This window comes from Callospermophilus lateralis, chromosome 14, assembly GCF_048772815.1.
Source record: "Callospermophilus lateralis isolate mCalLat2 chromosome 14, mCalLat2.hap1, whole genome shotgun sequence".
NCBI lineage: Eukaryota > Metazoa > Chordata > Mammalia > Rodentia > Sciuridae > Callospermophilus > Callospermophilus lateralis.
Window position 1 is genome coordinate 24232620 of NC_135318.1, and position 23666 is coordinate 24256285.

The following is a 23666-nucleotide window of genomic DNA, read 5'->3' on the forward strand; positions in this document are numbered from 1 at the left end:
CCTTTAGAAAATTTTTTTTGGGGGGGGGTACTAGGGATTGAACTCGGGGGTGGCTCAACCACTGAGCACTATATCCCCAGCCCTATATTGTATTTTATTTATAGACAGGGTCTCACTGAATTGCTTAGTGACTCACTTCTGCTGAGGCTGACTCACAATCTTCCTGCTTCAGCCTCCCAAGCCACTGGGATTATAGGCGTGCACCACCACAACCAGCATTTTAAAAATATTTTACATGAAAATCGTCACTTGCTCTCCTTGCTTCAACATTCAATTCAATGAAACTGAACAAACACCAATTGAATGTCTACTTATTAATCAGATTCAAAAGAATACATTTTAAAAGGAAAAAAATTCTCAGAAAAAATTCCATTTATAAAAAAGTTAAGTTAAAAATACCTTTATTTTTTTAGAAACTCACAAAACTCAGTCAATATGATCTGCTGTTTTAGTTTTCATCTTGTTTTAGCACTTTTTACTTAAATGTATATAACATCACATCAGGTAAATAACTCAGAATATCATGGTCAGAAAAAATAAAATATTCTTCAGAAGTTTACATTGACAGATTTAAGATCAGAACTCAGGTCCTCCTTATAGTTGAATACATTTGGCCTTTAGTAGCTTTTTTTTTTTTTTAATAATGGCCCATGTATATTCACTTTGGTTCATTATTAGGATGACAGGGAAATATGACTACATCAAATAGTTACAAACTTTACTTTGCAGTATGAAGTGTGCACTTGAACATCATTTACAATTTATAATAAGAAACCAATTGCATTATATTATGGCTTTCAAAAAAACTGGCTTTTTTTCCCCGTTATTTTCATAGTGTGATGACCAAAACTCTGACTGTGCAAGCATACCTCTGCACACCCACACATGAAGAATAATCTAATACATCTAGGTTAAACCACTCTGGAATCCACAGAAAACCCTGGAATAAATGACAAATCTGAAACACTAAAGTTCTTCACATAGTAGTAACGATCTTGTAGAGACAAGATAGGCAAACAAAATCCACCCAAAATAGCAACCTTAAGGAGACAGAGGTCTCAGTTATCACTATTACCTGAGGGAGCATCTATAAGAATGTGAAGCATGGTCACTAATGATGGCATGCCATACACCACTCAGTCATACATGCAGGTTGTGCGCTGAGAGTAACAGAAAAACAACAGGAAAAATTTTATCTGCCAGCTGATTTTGGTTTTCCTCCTAATATTCTGACACCAAGATACAAAAACAGTTACTTTTTTCAGTACCCTTTTCTGCCACTGATATAGCTGTGTTTTAGACTGAAGAAGCACCTGTTTAAGAAAGTAGTCACTTATTCAAAGATCAATTTAAATTTATATTAGAAAATAGCCAGAACTTTGTTTTCTATCTAAATATTTTAACTAAAACAAAGGAACTAATTGATCTAAGGCTCTACCATCAAGTGATAATCATCTTTTCAACTTATAATCTGTTCAAAGTTAGTGATAAGTAATTAAAATTATTTTTTATTTAAAAATAATTAAAGTTTTATACAAGAGATAAATTCTATTTTTAAAAAATCATTTCTTTATTAGTTGTAGATGGACACGATGCCTTTATTTATTTTTTTAAAATGTGAAGCTGAGGATCGAATCCAGTGCCTCATACATGCTAGGCAAGCGCACTACCACTGAGCCACAACCCCAACACCTGGTAAATCCCATTTTATTTGTACTAATTTCATTAGCTTGGTGATATATAATAGTAATTATTAAAGTTATATGCATCTATAAAATATCTCCAGGTGATATTGAAGTTTTTATTAGTTCTACTTTGAGAATTCTACTTTGAGAATCACTCACCTAGCTTTTGTCTGAATATTTCCAATGATTTTATGAGGACAGAGCCAATTTTCATTACTAGAAATCCTCATATAGTACATTATATGTGGAACCAGAAACCATTATTTTTTACTCCTAATTTTCCACCTATAAAACACAACAATTCTATTCCTCTTATATTTGACTATCATTGAAACATCTAAAGAAAACCCCCTCTCCTTAAACTTATCTTCTCCAAAATAAATATCACAAATTTCTTCAACTACATCCTACTCTTCACATAGGCCTTCATCATTTTGGTTGCCTCTGTACTGACACTCCAGTTCATAGTGGTCCTCTTACTATGTGGCACTTACAATTTAACCTAATAGGATACAATTTTTAGTCTAAACAGCAGTATGCATGTGACTTATGACTGTTACCACTTTACGACTACATTAGGTTTTTCAACAACTATATACAGCTATTCCCAGGTGCCACTTTATATACTAGATACTATTACTTGATGAGGTATGTGTTTTCCTTGCAGTGATACTGAGTAAATGAGAAGGTAACAATGTAGTAATTGTTTTTATCAACTTAAATTAAATTCAAGTTAAATTACTTTCCTTTATTCTGAGTTTAAGACATTCCTTAATAGTGTGAGGGGTGGGGGGATGGGGGTCATTGTTTAAATAAAATGATAGAAGATAGTAGTTATTTTTCCAAAAGTCTATATAGCAAAATAAACTCTCACATTTCATAGTTTTAGAAAAAATATTGGTCTAGTGTCCTAAAATACTCAGGTAGATCAAAAGGTACATTTGATCTATCCTTTGCTATCATCTAGGTAGCCAAAACTTAAATAATTTAAAGAATTTGCAACAGGTTAAGGATGTAGCTCAGCAGTAATACATGTACTTTATCATGCACAAGTACTGGGTTCAACCCCCAGAACCAAAATAAAAAATAAAGAATTTGTAACAATCAATCTCCACTGATCCCTCTTTTTGATTAATAATTCAGCAAAGTCAACTCAATGGATTTCAGCAAATAAAGACCTAGTTTTCCATACTGGGTTCCATTTGCCTTTGTGATCATAACACTCAAATCCAATTAGACTGCATCAACTCAAGACATGGTTGAAAAGACTAAACTTAAAATCACTTGTTGCAGTTTCGATTTTTAGCTAACTTTGAACAACAAACAAACTATACAATCTAGGACAACAGGCAGGAAATTATGGTCTGCAGGCCATCCCGTGCACCATTATTATGTAAATAAAGTTTTATTAAAATATATTCACATTTGTTTGACTACATTTTGTCTATGGCTAGTTTTGTACTACAATGGCAAAGGAGAAGAGTTGTACCTAGAGACCATAGAGCCTGTGAAGCCTAAAATATTTACTATCTGGTCCTTCACAGGAAACATCTGCCAACCCCTAATCTAGGGGAATGAACTATTTGCTTCCAAGGCAAAATTTGAGATCTAGAACAATAACTATTAACTAGTTCAGGAAACCAATATTCACATTAAAGTATGTAAATGTAAACACTAGAACATCTGGCTAGTTCTTTATTCTACTCTGTACAAGATTTAATATCACCCAAGACTGAGCACTTACCTGATTACTGACCTAATCTTTAACATATATTTCTCAAGGACCCACTAGTGGGACAGTGAAGAATCCATGAATATTCTGCTCTGTGAAATTTATGGTTAAAAAAAAAGCTGCTGCCAACAACTCAAAAATACATAATAAAGAAGCAACTGTACAGAACAACTAATAATTTCCTTTACATCTTAAATTTGAAATATAAAAAAATTTTTAAAGGCACTTAAAATAGGAAAGCTTAAGATCAACAATTTAGGTAATATTAACTGCATTAAATAATGCAAATTAATTTCCCTTTTAAGTTAAAGAACAAGATTTTCATTTTCACCTACATAGAGTTGAAGTCAAAAGATAATTCCTCTGATCTAATTCAATCATGTAGCTATTTAACATATGTGACACCAGAATCTATTAAAAAATGAAATAACAACATCAAAGTACTTTGAGACACCTCCATGTTTTACAGATGTGAAAATTCCAATGTGACATGAAATAGTTGAGAAAGCTAACGAGGGGCAGAGATGAAACTAAAACCCAACATTCAACTATCAGTTTGGAATTCCTTCTACTTCATAATTAGATAGAAAAGATATGCTCATGTTCCACAAAAGGGTGGAGTAAGATTGAAATATTCTAGTTTTAAAAGTGCAGGATTGTTAATGCCACTCAACCTCAGCAATCCTCTTGTCTTTTTTAAAATCAATCAACTATAAATATACAGAAGAGTAAATGATCAACTAGGAAGCAATTTTTAGTAAAATAATATAAAATAAAATTGAAGAAACATTCAATTAGTTTCTTTACAAATTGCCAAAGATCAAAAAAATTATGTTTGTGAAGGGGCACCACAATGGGTACCCAATGCTGCTAATTTGGTACAATCTTTCTGAAGGGTAATTTGGCAATGTTTTAAAAAGTCTAAGAAGTTATTACTATGTAAACTATTTATTCTATTCCTATAACTATATCCTAGAGAACAAGTCTAATATAGAACTTGAATTTTATACATAAGGATGTCCATCCCGCTATAAAATTGTGAAAGATTAGAAACAACCTAACACCCAAAGAGAGAACTGGTTATAGTGTTTTCATAGAATACAACAGAATATTAGCCATCCATTTTTAAAAAACCATTTACAAAGACAGGAGTAGGTGCTTATGATATGATGTTAGGCTATAAAAAACAGGGTAAACAACTATATGCTCAGTAATATCTTAATTTTGTTATTATACACCCATACAAACACATATACACACATTCATACATGTAAATAGAATAGACAAATACTAAAAGAAAACACAGAAAAATATTAACAGTATTATCTCTGGGCCGTGAAATTACGGATTATATTTCCTTTTCTTTACACTTCTCAATATTTTCCAAATTTTCTAAAATGCTTATGTGTTTCTATGATATTCAGAAAACATTCTCTTAAAACTTCATTCTGTACTCAATTTGGAAACTTTTAAATGTATATTAAACAAAAAATAAATATTTATGGTACTCAAAAGTATATCTAAATAATGAAAAACAAATCACTAATGTGGAAAACTACAATTTCTACACATATGTAGGTGCGTAATTTTGAATCCAAAAGGTAATGGTATTTTATTTCATTCTTGAGTTTAGGGAGTTGATATTTAATAAATGAGAATACAAATCTTTAAGTACAATTGGTGCAAGGCATCTAAAATTGCTATATTTCGGCATAACACTGAAGATATAAGCACTCTGCAATATAATGTGGATACCCAATGTTGTGCTAAAATAAGTATAATATAGAACATGAATGGTAGCTAAATTTTTTTTTCAGTGAGTGAACAAATTACTTTTTTTTCCTTAAAGTATCTAGAATTTGTCTGTGTGAAAAGAAAGAAATACAACACCATACCATAATTTTAGTTGGAAGAACCGCACCAAAAATTACAAAAACGAAAATTGTAAAAGTTAAGTCCAGTGGGCTTTTGTTGTTATTATTGATATTGTTAATGATTTCTTACTAAAAATTCAAGTAAAAGGGTCAAATTGATTAAAACACTACAAAAGTATAGCAGTGTATGGTCTGCAATGATTTGAAAATCACTAACACCACTCTTCAATGTTTCCTCATTTGCAGACTGTCAAACATGATCTTTGAAGTAAAGGACTACAGGTATGTTCTTTCACCAATCGTGGATTTATATTCTATACAATATAGTAATGACATAAAGGGATGTCACACACAAAAAGACAAATGAATGAAATTTTGAAAGTTAACTTTAAAATTATATAACTCTCATTTCTGTGATTTAAAAAATATCACATAAATACGTAAAATATAAAATACATCCTAATATATCTTTACATAAGAGCTGGGGGTTACCATATTTAACAATTCTGAGATGGAATTAATAAAAAACAATTTTCATATACCACAGAGCAATAAGTTTAAATCAGACTATTTTGAGTTGTGTAGCCCTTTATTAGCAACTAAAATAGAAGGTATCTGTTGTACAATACGGGTAGTAATTGTCTATAACTGGAGATTTATTATATTCTAATACAGATCATTTATAAATGCAATTTCTTTATTAAAAAGCTTCCACCCCTTTTTGTTTGTTTGTGTACAATTTGCAAAACTATTCTGAAAGCGGAATATATGTGCACAAGTCTGCAAAGAGTGCAAATTTAGGATATGGTAAATGCTTTACAAGTTACTTTCAAAAATCTGTCTGCCACAACTGGGCCTTACATTGTCACCTTTTATAATCAAAATATTTTTGATGCCAGCCTTCCTTCCACTGCCCAAAACTATAAAGCATTTTTTAATGAACTGAAATTAAGAAGGACTACACCTACTAGAAAAGAGAAGAAAGTTCTATTAGTTTGAGGTTTCAGAATCCACCCCCCAAACCAGAACCAGTATCTTGGTAGAGGCTAGGCTGGGACCCCAGACAGAGTATGAGTATGTGCAGGTGGCATCCCTGAGGATTCAGAGCTTCAGTGGACTGTGAGTGCTCCAGCTGCATAACTCACGGAACTGTCTTGCCAGTTTCTACACTGGCTTGACTGGGCATAATTCAAAAAGGAAAAGCTCATATTCATTCCATTCTTCTGGAGCTCTGTGATAGCCTAGGGAAAAAAAAAATTTTTGGTTATGACAGACATCATATCAAAAAAGTGAGCACTCTGAATGTACTAATAGTTTGACATTTTCATATTGTGAGTGAAGCTTAGACTTCTTAAATTTCTCTCATTGCCTGATATTAAATTGGAAAAAAAATGAGGACTGCTTATTTCTTTCTCTCCAAGAAACTCTTTAGTTTCTTGAAAATTAAATATCAGTCATGATCCACTTTACTTTTCTCCATAATTAATAAAACCACTTTTTTTTCAAAACTGCAATATATTTATCACTAGTCTCTAAACAAATTCTTGGCCACTTCTTTCTTAATATATTGGAGGTTTGCTTTTGTCTAATTTTGACTAAATTTAAAACATATACAAATCAAGTTCCAGATCTAAGAAGTATGCTAAAATTTTTATTTTAAATGTATACTGGGTTCATCATATAATTTATAAATTTTTCTTCATTCAATTCAGAATTTAGGAAATTAGTGCTGATTATTCTAGCTTAAGCTTCAGAAATTAGTTTTAAGTTCTTGATAGCTTTTCTTTTGGTCAATCCATACTTATTATGAGAAAACATCTTCCTAAAAACCCACATTAGCTTTCAAATCATATTAGAGAACACTAACTTTAAGGTCTTACCCTAGACTATTCTGGACTATATTACCTGCTCCATTATTTCTCTACCTTTCCAAGCAAATGAGCCCACTCTTACTTCTTGAGTAAATCTCTTCTCTCTTATTTCTGAACCCACTATGTTCCAAGTTTTCAATTCTGTGTACATAATAAATATTCAATTATTTCAAAATTACCGTGATATATTTGTTGCTCAATTTAAGTTTTTATAGGGTTCTACATTGGGGCAATAGGATAATAGGTTAAATTTTCTTTCAGAAAGTCCATACTATTTATTTATTAGGGGGAAATTAATGTTAACTATATTTCTAAAACCCAGCTAACCAAAACTATCATCTTTTAAATTAAATAAGCATTATCATTTTGGTTTTAAAGACAAAACACACATGTTCTTGATAATTAAACATCAGTCATCATCCACCTTGCTTCTTTCTATAATTAATAAAACTAGTTTTTTAAAAAGCCACAAGACATTTATTGATGTTCTCTAAACCAAATCTTGGCCACTTCCATCTTAATATGTTGGAGTCTGTTCTTTTTATCTGACTTTAATTTGAAATGTACACAAAAGAGCAGGAGCTTTCACTTATTTTTTATAATCTAGGACATTAAAAAATAAAAAATTAATAATCTTTTGTAAAGTCATTTTTACCTTATATTTAAACAGAACCTGTTGGAATCAACAGAGAGTCAAGAGAAGATATGACTCTCCAAACAACTTCCTATATTTAATAGAAAAGTAGTTTATTGTTTTGTATTTAACAAAGTAGTGACATATATCCCACTGATAAATTTATTCAACTAACCAAAGAACAGAAATCCAAAATTATGTTAAAGGTACTAAGAAAAAAACTAACTACATGTACATAAAACAAATGATGATGATATATCACCATGATGATGGCATATTTTGAAACATGACAGGATCGAATATTTTAAGTCAAGGCTTCCTAAGGATACTCACATTTAATAACACCCCAATGGGATGTCTTCCACATATAGTATTATGGTATTTCTTCAAGTAATTGCTAAAAGATACAGGATCTAATTGTTCTATAATACTCATTCCCTAAAAAGAAGAAGAAGAAAAAGAAAAAGACAAAATTTATTATTTCCTAATTATATTTTAAAACTTAAGACTTAAACATGATTCTTTTTTCAATTTAGGAGACACAAGGAAAATATATTAAATTATGCTTATAAAAATACCAAACTCATTCATCAATTATAATCTTATTGAAATTAACTCTATTGATAGAAAGTTTTTAATTCCAGTTCATTTTCTCTAACCTCCAGGTTTGTTTCTAAACCACCACTGCCAGTTGTCGTTTAGTTCATAATCCTCACACATTTCAATATTTTTATATTTTTCTTATATAAAAAAATTTACAAATGTAAATTTGCTGAAAATGTTCACATAAAGATATAAAATTAAAACTGAGCAAAGTAACACATGTATGAAGTCCCAGCTTTGTGGGAGGATGAGGCAGGAGGATCACTTGAACCCAAGGAGCCAGAGTCTAGCCTGGGTAACCCTGACTCAAAAACCTTAAAAGAAAAAAAAAATCTAAAATTAAATTTACTTATTTTGACTTATGACTGTTGAAAATGTCAGATTTTTCCTGTCACTGGCATGAAAAATCAAGTTAATTATAACTTAACTATTTCTATTTCTGTAACATATACAATCGATGTGTATAAAGTATTTTAAATTATCAGCAATCATCTAGGTACCTGATAAAAAGAAAATACCACAAACTAAGAAAATCATTAACAAATTTAAAATTCAAAAGGTTGAGGGCTTTTAGTAACACAAGTCTCTTATGAACCAGTTTCAAAAAGGAAAACTTTTTATCTCTTTATACTTTAAACTAGAATGCTTTATTTTCAAGATTTTAATTTGGAATTCTTTAGACTACTATTAAAACCATCACCATGACTTGAACACTTGTGTTGTTCATACTAAATTCTATATTCTCCAAATACATTCAAATAACATATTTATATTTCATTAATTTAGAACAACCTTAACTCACTAAGTCAGGCAGAAAAAAAACTAAATCACTGTTTCTCACTAATTTTTCACCAGTTACTTTCTTATTATTTTGTTTTACAGATCCAACAATTTACATCTGTATTCAATAAACTGGATTAATCCTCTGGGAGAAATGTAAATGATGGTTTAACTAGAGATTTAATTGGTATACTCTATATGATTTTTTAAATTTTTATTTCATGTTTTCACAAAACAAGTACAGTATAGAAAGCACAGATGTAAACAGCCATAAAAAAAGATTCACCTCAAAAAATCAGCAGATGACATACAAATTTTGTAGAGGGAGCTTCAAGAATTAATTTTAAAAAGAAGCTATTTTCAGAATATATTCATGTCCTTCACACATTATCAATTTTTAACACACAGAAGCATACGCATGTATAATGATCTATGAGTTGCTTGCACATCAATCAGCCAATTTCAGATCTGTCCACAACCAGTTTTAACTGCTAAGTTCGTTTTCCCTTGACAACCACAGGGCATCCAGGACAACAATGACATCTGAGAGAACTACAAACTAACTTAAAAGTTAAACCTAAAACAAGCAATTAATATAATTCTGGTAATAAAAACAATCACATCATATACTTTCTAAACTAAGAAGTAGTAATACAGAGATGGAATTACAAATCTCTTCCATAAATATGGATAATTAAGATACAACTCTCCTAGAGATGAAAAACTGAGGCATAAAAAGATCCTAGATCTTTTTCATTGATTACTCTGACTCATTACACCATGTAACAAGAGTCATACTAAAACATCTTTAAACATTTTCACATAGCGAAAACTGGTATGTAAGAGAACTTTCAATTCTCCCGATTGAAGTCTAGGACAGCTTACCTTAAATAGAATTCACTCATTAATAAATTATGTGGCACTGAAATTCCAACATACCTTTTAATATTAAATTCACCAGACACATTTGGAACAAATCCATTACATTATATACTGATTTGAATTTAAAAAGAAGAAAACTAATGATTACACTTGTAGTGGAAAAAGAATTCTAAGTATCTGACCAAGATACCCTTACACAGAAAGATAAAAAGAGTTATAAATGTAGAGAAGACCTACTAAATAAAAAGTTCAAAATGAAGATAAATTGGTTAAATTACAACAGGGAAAATTAAAAACTTGAGATAATAAAAACTGAGGTACTAAATGTATTAAAATTTTAATTTCTTACACTGTTATATATCTACCAGAGCAAGAATCAATTCTATGACATTCAAATCGCTGACAAATGTGATGATTTAACAGTTATACCATTAAAGGAGGAATACAAATAATTACAGGTATTCTCATAGGTGAACCTCCTCAATTAAAAAAATTGTGAAATATGCAAACAAAAGCAATGATGATAAAATTGTGAAACGGAACACCCACTGCTTAATACAGAATACTGACAAACGTGTGTATATAAATTATGTTTGCTATTCATAACTATGAAACTACTAGTACACCAAGATTCCAAGAAAATGAAAATGCTAGTATAAAGGGCTTCCCTAACTATGCTGATTTACATTCCTATTCCTAAAAATACTAGAAGGCAGGATTTAAAGTCCAGGCAACAATCTTCCAGATCCTAACACAGAAAAAGCTTGATTGTCCATATAAACTAATATGGAATATGAAATGAGAAACTGTCCTTTCAGCTTTAGTTAAAAAATACACCAACAGCCTATCCACAAAGAGTATAAAATAGTATGGAATTTAGCAGTTTTATCAAGAAATTTTCAAAATTAAAGTTAACTCCCTAACTTTGATCATAGGAAGAGTGAATTTACAATTTTGCTGACTCTCCAAGTATCAGATAAAAGCCTGTGATGTTAAGTCCCAAGTGACAATCCAAAATTGAATAGGCAGTAATAACTGGAGAGAACTGCAAATTCAGAACTCTCAAAAAAACGAATATCGTCCCATTTATCTACATTTAATAAAAGAGCTATTTAAAAATTATTACAGATGTGTATCTCTCACTCAAGTAACAGAGTAGCAAATGTTTTAAAGACAATCAAGAAATAAGAATAAAAATTATGTATTTTAATAATGACATAATTAAACATCATTCATTATTATTAGAACTGTAAACTCATTTTAAAGTAGAGCTATACATTCATGTTTGAGAATGAATACACATTTAGGGACAAGAAAATATTCTAATTTCTTCAAGAGACATCAAGATAAAATCTTAGTGAAAATATTCTATGGGAAAAAAGCAACATATTAACAAACCACTATCATAGAGATAATATCATAAAACCTACTAAAGAAGGTATTAGTATTAAGTTTAAGAGAAAGAAGCATGATTTGGCAACTATCAACAATTTTCTTTCAAAACAGTAAGAAAGGAAGAAAATTATCTGACTTTCAAAGTAACTAATAAATTTGGAAAGAAAATAAGTTATAATGGATGACTACAATAACATTTTCAGATTCTCCCTGTCAAATCATAATTTGCCAATGTCCTGAATAAAACTTTAGTGTAGGCCAAAAAAGTCATATAGTTAAAATAACATATGACTATTTATTTAAAATGTGTAAGTAAGCATAATATTGTAAATAATCTAAAATTCAAAAGTTAAGGTCACTATAACTACGGAAATTGCAAAATGCTAATTACCAAAAAATAAATCCTAAGCAAAAAAAATTAAAAGACTTTCAGTATCTAACTCTCTTATACTATGACTTCTTACCCTTTCCCAACTACATTTGGAAGATATATTTTGTTTTCATATATGTATGTCTTTGTTTTTGCATAATTTCTGAGATATCCAAGTGTTTTCATTTATGTTTTATGTACCTCTTATATATAGCCTGAAGGCAATTTTATACAATACTTTTAGTGTGCCTGCCTTTTGACTGTGACCCATCACATGAGATCAATGTGTGAAATTTTCCACTTGTGGCATGCTGGCCACAAAGTTTTAGATTTGGGAACATTTCAGATTTTTGATTTTTGAATTAGAGATACCCAAATGTTGTCAAAATTCAAAACTGCTAACATTTTCGTAAAACTTACACAAAGAACTATCCAACTATATTTTCTCTGAAAAAAATTAGATACAGGAACTAAGATGCTGGTTCTCAAATGAATTTACTTATTTATAACAAAATAGCCTCTGGGAAAAGGAATATGCAAAAGTATATTCCCCATCTACTTACACAAAACAAAGACAATACATTATATATAAAGTCTGCCTAATGGTCAATATGCACAGATATTTGTATAAACACACATAAGGTATATCTAGAGCTATCCACTACTTTGATACATATATTCTAACTCCCAGAATTGACTTATAAGTTGAATTAACAGTATGCTAATACAAGAACAGAACACACTTTAGAGGCATTTTAAAATTCTAAATATAAATTAAAATATTTCAATAAGCAAATCAAAAAAATCAACTCCACAACAAATATTAAATTCAAGCATATTAATTTGAAACAAATACCCAAATTATTTATTCTGAATTTATACTCCAGACTATTTACATAAAAATTTCCAAACATCTAATTTGGACATCTAAAGTTAATCAGATGTAGACTTAGAAGTCAACCTGAGACTTAACTGAAAGATACAAGCTGTAGCTCCTTACTGATTCTACTACATATAATTTACACCTTTGAGTTGAAAAAAAAAATTCTAAGCTAAGCAGAAACAGCAACAATTTCCTAAGAAGTTATAAGAAAAATGCCAATGGGTAAATGTTATATTTTTGTTCTGCTTCACAGTAGGAAACTATCTTGCTGATCAGGTATGTCCCAAATATAAACAGAGCTAATTCCTTTAAATTGTCAGTAAAGACAAAAAACAAAGAGTTAAAAAAAAGTGTTAAAGGGGATGTTTATGAAACAGAGTAACAAAGATCATTATCAAATGTGACCTCAATTTCAGTATTCCAAAGGATGAAGATATATATTCAGTGACTTCAGAGCCCTAGGTAGACCAATGTTCAGGGGAAAACATCTTTGTGCTAAAAGAATGCTTTTCAATGATTTACAAATTTTTACATTTGCAAAATTATGTGTTGCCCAGTCTGCCTAATTAAAGTACTCAAATGATTTAAAAGTTGAATAGAAAACAAGGAAGAGAAGATAAATAGAAAATTGTGTTTTGTTTTAACTTTTGTTTTGTTTTGTTTTGTTTTTTGGTATGAGCCACTGAGCCACATCCCCAGCCCTACTTTGGATTTTATTTGGTCTCACTGAGTTGTTTACGACCTCCCTTTTGCTGAGGCTACCTTTGAACTCACAATCCTCCTGCCTCAGCCTCTAGAAGCCACTGTGTGCCACCGTGCCAGCTAGAAAATTTTTGTTATAGTTTTAACAGATCAGAAGCCACAATAGGCCAGTTCAAATTCACCTACAGAATAAAATTGCTTGCCATACACTATTAAAAGGGGATTTTCAGGGGCGGTTATGGACAACATTTCAAAAAAGTTCCAAAGGTAATTTCAGTTTCATTCAGGTGATTTCAGGGTTGAAACTGCTATCTCACATCTGCCCTGGCTTTAGTTACCATTGGCATGTTAAGAACTCCCAAACTTACATCTCTAGTCCTGACTCCTTCAGTGAGCTTCAAACCAGTACATACAACCTATTAGCAAAACCCTGTTGACTTTTTTCTAAAAGATCTCAACTCTATCTAATTTCTTTCCTTTTTCGGAATGGGCAGGGGTGCAGGGGTCCATCTCTACCAAATACCACCCCAGATGAAGTTATTATTTTCCTAAAATGTTGCCAATGACCTATTGTCACTCCTTATCTTCCTGTAGAATCTACTCTCCACACAACCAGAGTGACCTTTAATATCATATAAATTACATCACTGCACTCACTACTGTGTAATAAATTTCTTACTTTAAATTATAAAGCCCCATATTATCTGATCTTTACCTACTTATTCTACCACTATTGGTACCACTCGTCATCTTATTCCCTATACCCCTGCAAGACTGGCTCTTCCTCTGTCCCATCTTAAGAGCAGGTTGCACAAGCAGGTTCTTCTGTCATTAATGCTTTTCCCTCTGATGTCCATTTGATTTGTTCCTTCTTATCGTTCAGAACTCAAGTTAGTGTTCCTCCTCAGAGGAGGCCTTCTCCAACCACTCAATCTAAAGCAGTCTCAAATCATTTACTATTTCAAAAATTCCTTAACATTTTCTGTACAGCATACTTCACCACCTGCAAACATGTTAGAGAAAAATCTCCCTTTAACTGCACTTTTGCTTTCCAGTTTCAATTTTCTGTGGTCAACCGCAGTCTAAAAAATACTAAATTGATAATTCCATAAACAAACAATTCAAGCTTTAAATAACTTTTATTACAGTATATCGTTATAATAGTCCTTGTGTGTGTTTGTGTGTGTTGCTAAGAAATGAACCACACATTGTACATGCTAGAAAGTACTCTACCACTAAGCTACATTCCCAGCCCTACCCCTGTTTATTATTGTTGTTGTTAATCTCTTTTCCTAATTTATAAAAATTAAACATTATCACTGATATGTACAGAGAGAAAAAAGAAACTTTGTATATACAGTTTGATACTATCTCCAGTTTCAGGAACCACTAGGCCACTGGGGGTGGGTCTTAAATATTATCACCTGTGACCAAGGGGGCCTACTGTATATAATTTCCTTACCTTTCTTTTCTTTTTCTTTTTTTTTTTTGTAGTTGTAGGTGGACAGCATGTCTTTATTTTATTTATATAGTTTTTTTATGTGGTGCAGAGGATTCAACCAAGTGCCTCCCACACCCAAGGCAAGTACTCTGCCATTGAGCTACAGCCCCAGCCCCACATTTCTTTTTTAAAATATTTGTTTCCTCCAATTAGAATAAAAGTTCTATTCTCTGACAGCATAGGCTACATTTGCTTCCTCTACTAGTGCCTCAGACTATAAATGCATTGAAGAAATAATCAGTAAAATGAAAATCCAAATGCCTACTTGACTGGTATTTCCACTTGGATATCATAAAGGAAATAACAATACAACATATCCCTAATACAATTTATGACCTTCCTAACCATAAAAATTTTGGTCCTCTCTTTGTGTGCTTTTATTAAGTGAAGAGAACCATTCAACCAGCATCATGGCTAAAGATTTCAGAGTCATCCTCAACACATCCTTCAAACTACCAAATTCAATCCATCTCCAAGTTCTGTCATTTTTCTCTTAAATATGCAGCATATCTCCACTTCTATACCTCCCTTCCACCATCACAATCCCACTCATTATCTAAATTATCATTATTTCTCATCTGAACTACCTAATTGGTCAGCACATATCTTCTCTGACTCCCCCAGCCCATTTGCTATAATGTAGTCATATGATCTATTTAAAGACAATATGATTTTCTCACTTCCCCAACTCAAAATCCTTCAAATAGACTATTCTAGAATCTTCAGTTTCATTTTTCATCTTCCCTTCCACCCATTTATTCATCTCTTTATTCAAGAAATATATATACTGAGCTCCCACTGGCAGACACTAGGATACAAAATGGACAAGTCCCTATTCTCATGAAGCTTATACCCTATTATAGGGGACGCAGGTACCAAACAAAATAACAAATAGTAAGTCAAGTACATAATAAGTACTGAGGAGAAATTTTAAGCTGGTAAGGTATCAAAATAACTGTTTATCTAAAGACCATAATGAAAAATTGTGCGTATTTTTGGTTGTCCCAATAATCAAAAGATACTATCAGATTCTGTGAAATTCTAGGAATGCTGATATAAGACAGTTCCATATGCAAAGAATTATTCTCCATCCATAAAACTCTGACATGTTTATTTAGGCTAAACACATGCTTCATTATCTGCATCTTAATTTCATTTTTATATATCAACAGAAAAAGTTTTACAAAATTGAACCATCGTATAAAGTTAAGGACTGTACTTTGTTTTATTTACAAAGTTTACTAACTTACCATTTTGGAAAATCAAGTCACCCAACAATGTCACATAGTAATTTGAGTAACATTACACCTGTGTAAATTTGTATTTATTGTTGTTGAATTAATGATACAATGCATGACATCCAACTACTTCATTGTGTCTTCTAATATAGTTGTGTATTTGAAAAAATATATTAATTTATCATAAATTACTTCCCTTTATTTCACTTTCATATCACAGTTAGGATACTCATGTTTTTTTAACTGTATATGTATATAGAAAGATTTTCGTTCATTTAAAAAAATAGTAAGCACTTTATGTTCTTATCACTCTTCTAAGCCCTTCCTGACAAAAATATAATAAGTAAACTGTTTAGTTTCTTACAAGAAAATGTGAAATTGCATAGGTAGACAGGGAATGCTGGAAGGGTATGACACAGAATGCAAAATTAAATATGGTGAGGCAGAATACCCTACTATGAAGGCTAAGAGTTAAGCAAAGACTTGAGGTAAGTAAATGAAACAAGAGCAAAAAGGGCAAAAGTCACTAAGCTAAATGCATACATGGCATTCTTAAAAAAAAAAAAAAATAGTAAAGTGGGGCTGGGGTCGTAGCTCAGTGAAAGCACTTCCCTAGCAAGTGTGAAACACTGGGTTCGATCCTCAGCACCACATAAAAATAAAATAAAATAAAGGTATTGTGTTCATCTACAACTAAAAATTTATATTAAAAAAAATAGTAAGGAGACCCGAGTATCCACAGGAGAGTGAAGGAAGGATAAAGGTAAGAGGAAAAAATGGGACTGCTAATCATTTTGGTCCTTTAGGTCACTCATTCTAAGGACATTAGCTTTTACCCTGACTGAAATGGGGCAATGTTAGAGAGAGAGATATGATAGGAGGATTTGGGCAGATGAGTGTCATAATCTAACTTAGTTAAGAAATGCTTTGATTCCTATCTGAGACAGAAAATGACAAGAACAGGTCTAAGAAGATCAGTTAGAAATTGCAAGTTGCCATCAACTGAATTGGAAAAGTCTTTAAGCAGAACAGAAAACTACCAGGAAAAAATTGTTTAGTTTGAGGTGTTTATAAGATATCCCAATGGAAATGCCCTAGCTGGAGTTATTCTTGTTGGTGTGGTGCAATAAGTTTTGCTTTTCTATAAAATTTAGTGTGAACCTGAACCTGCTAAAAGCCACCACCAGGAAGACTTTTATTTACTTTCAAACTTTTTAGAACTAAGTCACATTTTAAGATCAGTTACTATATAGTTAGTTAACCAAAATAAAGATAATGTTTTTTAATATTTTGAGTTAGTTGTAGCTGGACACAATGCCTTTATTTTTAATTTTTATGTGGTGCTATGGATCAAACCCAGCGTCCCACACATGCTAGGCGAGTGCTCTACCACTGAGCTACAACCCCAGCCCCCAAATAAAGATAATTTTAATGAGGGAAAATTAATGTATATCACTAATAATTTATACTTCACAGATCCACAGCCATTCCTCCTCACGTTTTGGAATGAACCCAGGACATTATGCATGCTACAAAGCATGACTCTACCACTGAGGATGCCCAGTTGCTTAGGTATTCCTTCCTAAACAAACAAAAGGAATAAAAACAAAGTCAGCCAGGCAGAAATAGGAATTATAAGTGATATTTTTTGACAGTCAAATCTGAAACCTAAAATAAGGGATTAACATTACTGGGAATTCTGAAGTGATTTCAGTTGCCATCTTTAAAGGTCTTCCTTTGACTATGCTATCCTTTATCATCTCACCAATATAATTCCCCAATGTTCCTCTAACCTTTACTTCTTACTCTATAGACTCCCTTCTGGACACTGGCATTATTTCCTCTGGACAATGGCATTAACTCCCATTTTTTTCATCTACTGAACATATACCAATGATTTTTAAATGTTTATCACCATCCAGAACTATCATTGTGTTCTAAACCAGCAATATCCAATTAAAATATAATGCAGGTCTCATATATTTAATAAAATTTTCTAGTAGCCACATTAAAAAGATGAAAAAAGTGAAATTAATTTTAATATATTTTTAACATAACCTGAGACTTTATAATGTCATAATGTAATCAAGTTTTTTTTTTTTAAAGAGAGAGTGAGAGAGGGAGAGAGAGAGAGAGAGAGAGAGAGAGAGAGAGAGAGAGAATTTTTTTTTTAATATTTATTTTTTAGTTATCGGCGAACACAACATCTTTGTTTGTATGTGGTGCTGAGGATCGAACCTGGGCTGCACGCATGCCAGGCGAGCGCGCTACCACTTGAGCCACATCCCCAGCCCCAATTTTTTTTTTTTTTTTTTTTTTTAAGGGAGGAGTGTGGATGGTGCCAGGGATTGAACTCAGGGGCACTCTACCACTGAGCCACATCCCTAGCCCTAGTTTTGTATTTTATTAGAGACAGGGTCTCACTGAGTTGCTTAGGGCCTCGCTAAATTGTTGAGGCTAGCTTTGAACTCGAGATCCTCTTGCCTCTGCCTCCCGAGCCACTGGGATTACAGACATGCACCACCATGCCCAGCCTGTAATCAAGTTTTTAAAAAATCATTACTGAGGTGATTTTTGTTTTATTCACTTAAAGTATTTGAAATCCAGTATGCGTTTTACACTTATATGATATCTCAAGTCACATTATCCATATTTCAAGTTCTCAATAAATATATGTGACTAATAGCTTACCATTCTGCAAAGTGCAGCTCTAAGTATAATATAAAAACCATGTCTAGTGCAAGGCCCTAGGTTCAATCCTCAGCACCACATAAAAATAAATAAATGAAATAAAGTTATAAAAAATATGTCAGTCTGCTGGTCTTCAAAGAATAGTATCAAAAAAATCTTCAAGGAATAGTATCAAAAAAAAAGTCTAAAATTTAAAATTTCTCCTTAAACAAGTCCTCTTATGTTTCCTTAATAAGTGAAAAACAGCATCTGTGTCAACATGGAACCCAGAAATAATCTCAGATTCCTTCACTTCCTTTTTTCTTAATAATAATTATTATTTTTTAAGGTGGACACAATATCTTTATTTTATTTTTATGTGGTGCTGAGGATCGAATCCAGTACCTCATGAATGCCAGGCGAGCACGCTATCACTTGAGCCACATCCCCAGCCCCTCCTTCACTTCCTTGATACAATGCTAACCACACTATCTCCTAAATATCTCTTACTCATCTCTAGATTTTATTATAGCTTCTTGTCTTTCAGATTACTGGACTAAGTTCTATTAAGTCAGGGACCATGTATTCTCTTCTAAGGATCTTTAATACTTCACTCTGTATCAGACACAGAGAAGGCAACCATTAAACATTTTTTATGATAACCATTAACCACTTGCTATATGAAGAAAATAAATAATGATAGGCTCAGAAAGGTTTTCTTAAGTGAAAAGAAAGCTAAAAAGGAGTTAATCAACTAAATTGAAAATACCACAAATTCAATAAATTAAAAACAAAACTCTAAAGTTATTAGATAATAACTAGATTCAAAGTAACAATGAATATAAATTTAAATATGAATAAAATTGAACATGATAAAATGTCCTAGGTAACTAAATTTGCATTTATTACATTTGGCTTTATAAAATAACCTATAAGCAATATTTATCTATAGATTAAGTCCAGATTCCTTACCAAAATATTTTAGATATTCTAGACTAAGTAATCTTGCACTAAAACACATGTGTAAAATTGATTTGGAAAGATCAGACTTATGAGCTGATAGATTTTAGGATAATTATCTCTAGTCCAAGTGTCTCTTCTTACAAACTGAGGATCAGAGAACTTAACATGATCTATCAAAGGTCATAGAGCAATTAGTGACAATTCTTCTATAGTTAATATTCTGTTTATGAATGGGCACCAAAATTATTTGTGACTTTTTAAAAATTAAAAGAGGTATAATGACTACCATACAATTTTTAGAAAAAATAACAGTAGGATCAATGTCTACCGCATTCCTAGGTTAGGTAAGAATGCAATTATGTTTTAAAATTCCATATTTAAAACAACAAATTAAAATTCCATCTTGAAAAAATCCAAATGGCCAAACAATTAAATAACTAAGGATTTATAGGAAGAGCAAAGGACAAGAGAAGAAAGGAAAACAAATCACTTGTGTTTGTAAAAGTTTTCTTAAGCTTTTTTTAATAGCTCTCCTATTAGACATGTAATGGCTACAGGCCATAGAAGATAAAGCTCAAGTCTTAATAAGCTTAAGATCAATGAGAAATGAAAATAAAAATAAAAATACAATTTGATATACAACATTCTGATTTACAGAAGATTTCACAGAAATAGACCGATTCAAATTTATTATGTTTAAAATTATTCATCTCATTAAGTTTAAGTTCACTTTAAGAGGTTCTGAAAAATATGAAGAAAAAAGTCAAATGTAATTCCAAACTAAACATGATGGCATTTTAAAAATTAAAACAAATTAAAATAAAACATTTGCATAAATTACTTTAGTATAGCAGACAAAATTAGAGTTAACTAAATTTGATATATACTGGAATTCCTAAATGTCATCTTATATCATTATCTCCCAAAGGAAAAAGGTGATAATTTAAAAAATAAAGACTTTGAATCAAACTTTAAAAAATTAGGTTTACACTTCATGTTTTTATATAGTTTCTGCCAAAGGATAAGCCTTTTGCTCATAAAATCTTTAGCTTACTCAATCACAGTAGTTCAAACTACTACCAAAACAAACTTTAAAATACATTAAGTTACTTAATAAATTTTAAGAACCAACAACACATTTCAGACAGTCAAAAGGAGTATTTCAGGTAGCCATCAAACAAACAGAAATTAAGAGTTCAGGAGTCTCATCATCTGCTAAGTAATGGCATTAGTATCCCATTGTCCCTAAGGCTAAGATACTTCTCCGGAGTAATTAAAATCTGTATCTAATTATTATTTAAAGTTCATTAATCAAATAAAACTATAATGAAGGAAATTTCTACTAGTAGAACAGGGATTATTCTTACAGTCAATATTCATGGGAGGACACACTGCATTTTGTACACTTAATTAAAGATAGGGAAATAATCGTTACTCCATTGTATATTTAACATATTAAGTCTCGAATCACTAATCTGAAATTAAAGAAAAAGTCTTAGAGCATTAAAACCCCACACCTGAAAGACTTACCATTTTATCTAGATGTTCAATGGATCTATAAATCTCCCCCTGGGATTCATCATAGTAACTGTAACGGAACCTTTGACCTTGAAACAAATATCATGTACAAAATAAAATAGGGAAAAATTAGAAGCTAAAAAGAAAGCAAGCGCTTACCAAATAATTTTAGTTCTCATAAAAGGCAAAGCACAGCTTAAGCCTCTGAGAAAATCATTCCCAAGAGCCCTCATACATAAAAATAAAAGGCATATTTGGGAAGATAATAAAGAAATGATATTATCACCAGCGTTTTATGATTTTAAAAACTATTTCAAATAGGAATCTTAAAGTCACCAGCAATACACGACTAAGGAAACAAAACAACTTAAAAGTTAGAAGCATTGTTAAACATTGTATCAGTCTATAATAGAACCAAAGAATATGATTCAAGAAAATTTGGTTTAGGAAAACTATTTCAGCGTAACAAATCAATGGAAGTTTAGATACTGGTGTACAAATGCACATATTTGATCTCTATTACAGAAAAAAATGTATAGGTCAATAATACTTGTGACTTTTGTGACCTTTATGACCTGAATTTTAAAAAATAACTCATTTCTGTGCAACTTGGAAAAGTACTGATGTAAGTGCCTATCCGATGTGAACAAGATACACAAAAGAATGAATATAATAAATAGTCCTACCCTGACATAAAATCTCAGTAAGAGTACAAGCCCAGAATATTCAATGTTTAGCTGTTCTCCAAAGAACAGAGAGGGTAAAATGGAAGAAGCTTAAAAAGAAAACAGAAAACCAAGGTTCAGAAAATAAATTGTTTCCTACTAATCATATGAAATCAAAAGTTAATATTCATAACTAATTACAGATGATTTAGCTGACTATGTTTTCCAAATACACCTAAATCTAACTTTCAGCAATGCTTCCTTTCCTTTTATATACCCTTGTTTTTAAAGATTTACCAAAATGCATTTCCAGTGCTACAATAACAATCATGTACACATTTTGTGTTTTGTGCTTCATGTTTAAAGCATTATTACTATATCCAATTATTATCTTCACATCTCAGAGGATGGGTTCCACTGTCTGTATATGATTTTTATTTTCTATTCATCTTCCTAAAAATACTCTCTTATAGTGGGCATTACAAAATCATAAAACCTTCTTCAATGTCTTTTTTTTAATCACAGAACTTAACACTTCATTCATTTGTAGTTGCTAATCATCTATGATTATTTACTTCTCTAAAATATACTGTATTTCCTTAATTTCTACATTTTAACTTTTCGTATACACTAATATCCACCATTAACTCAATGGAGCAATTATTACATCAACATTACATCTTACAAGAACTACTATTAAATCAATATTACATATTACAATTGATAACCTAAAATCAAGAAACAGGCTAGGAAATAATATCTGCTTTCTGAATAAAACAATAAAGATTATTGCACATTACCATAGTTATAAGATCTATTACATATCTAAACTAAAATAATTATTAAAGATAGTGGTGATAATTTATATTAATACCTCAGCTATTTCTTTCAAAATTAAAACTTAGTTACAGCTCTATTTTCAAAGAATATGTGTACCATGCACATTGATGACAATTATCTGATAATGAGAATTATAAAACCAAACCTATTTTTACCACTTGCCAGGTAGTTGTCAGAAGGCTGCTCAAAGCCAAATCTAAAGTTTAGTCATAATAGCTTAGTGATTCACTTCATATGTACTACATTTTTACTTCTATTTCAAATTGTTTTTTTTTAATATAAAACTGCTCAACATCTTTTGTAAAACTAATGAATATCCTAGACAAGAAAATTCTCATTGGCTGTCACTATAGTAAGAATATCATCCTTGCAGGAAATCAAGGTAATATACTCCTTAATTCTTTCAGCCTGAACTACTTAAGTTTATACTAACCCATTCTCTTTTTCCCTGCTTCCAGTAATAGCTATTAGATTTAGCTACTATCAACAAGCCTTGTGATTGGCACATAATTTTATCTGAATACTGCTATTCCCAGGTACAAAGACAAATGCAGAAATTTAAGTAGCCATTTGCTACTCAAAAATTTTTTTCTGCTTAATTCCCAGTTCAGAACTGATGTTTCAAATGGCAACCTTGCCTGAAACGAGTAACAATATTTTAAAGTGCTATCTTGTTCAGATTGACTATTTACTATGAAGCTTTCACTTAAAAACTATTTCTGAAGCACAAGTATAGGAAATGTTCACATTTCCGAATACTTTAAAATGCCGAATCAAGCTGTGATATAATGAGAATTATAAAACATGCAGGAAACCAAATTAAGCAAATGTTTGATAGTATACTATCTACATTTTGTTAC

At 31.3% G+C, this 23666-nt stretch overlaps 1 protein-coding gene across 1 annotated transcript in view; it reads right to left on the reverse strand.

Annotated features, from left to right (window-relative positions):
* Positions 1 to 5757: 5757 nt before the first annotated feature.
* Positions 5758 to 23666, reverse strand: part of Memo1 (mediator of cell motility 1) — a 113764-nt gene continuing 95855 nt past the window's right edge. Inside the window, exons 7-9 of the mRNA XM_076833507.1 lie at positions 21314 to 21390; positions 8130 to 8234; positions 5758 to 6532 (exon numbers count right to left, since the gene is read on the reverse strand). Of these exons, the coding sequence (XP_076689622.1) occupies positions 6401 to 6532; positions 8130 to 8234; positions 21314 to 21390 (314 nt within the window). The 3' untranslated portion in view covers positions 5758 to 6400. The remainder of the gene's footprint in view (positions 6533 to 8129; positions 8235 to 21313; positions 21391 to 23666) is intronic.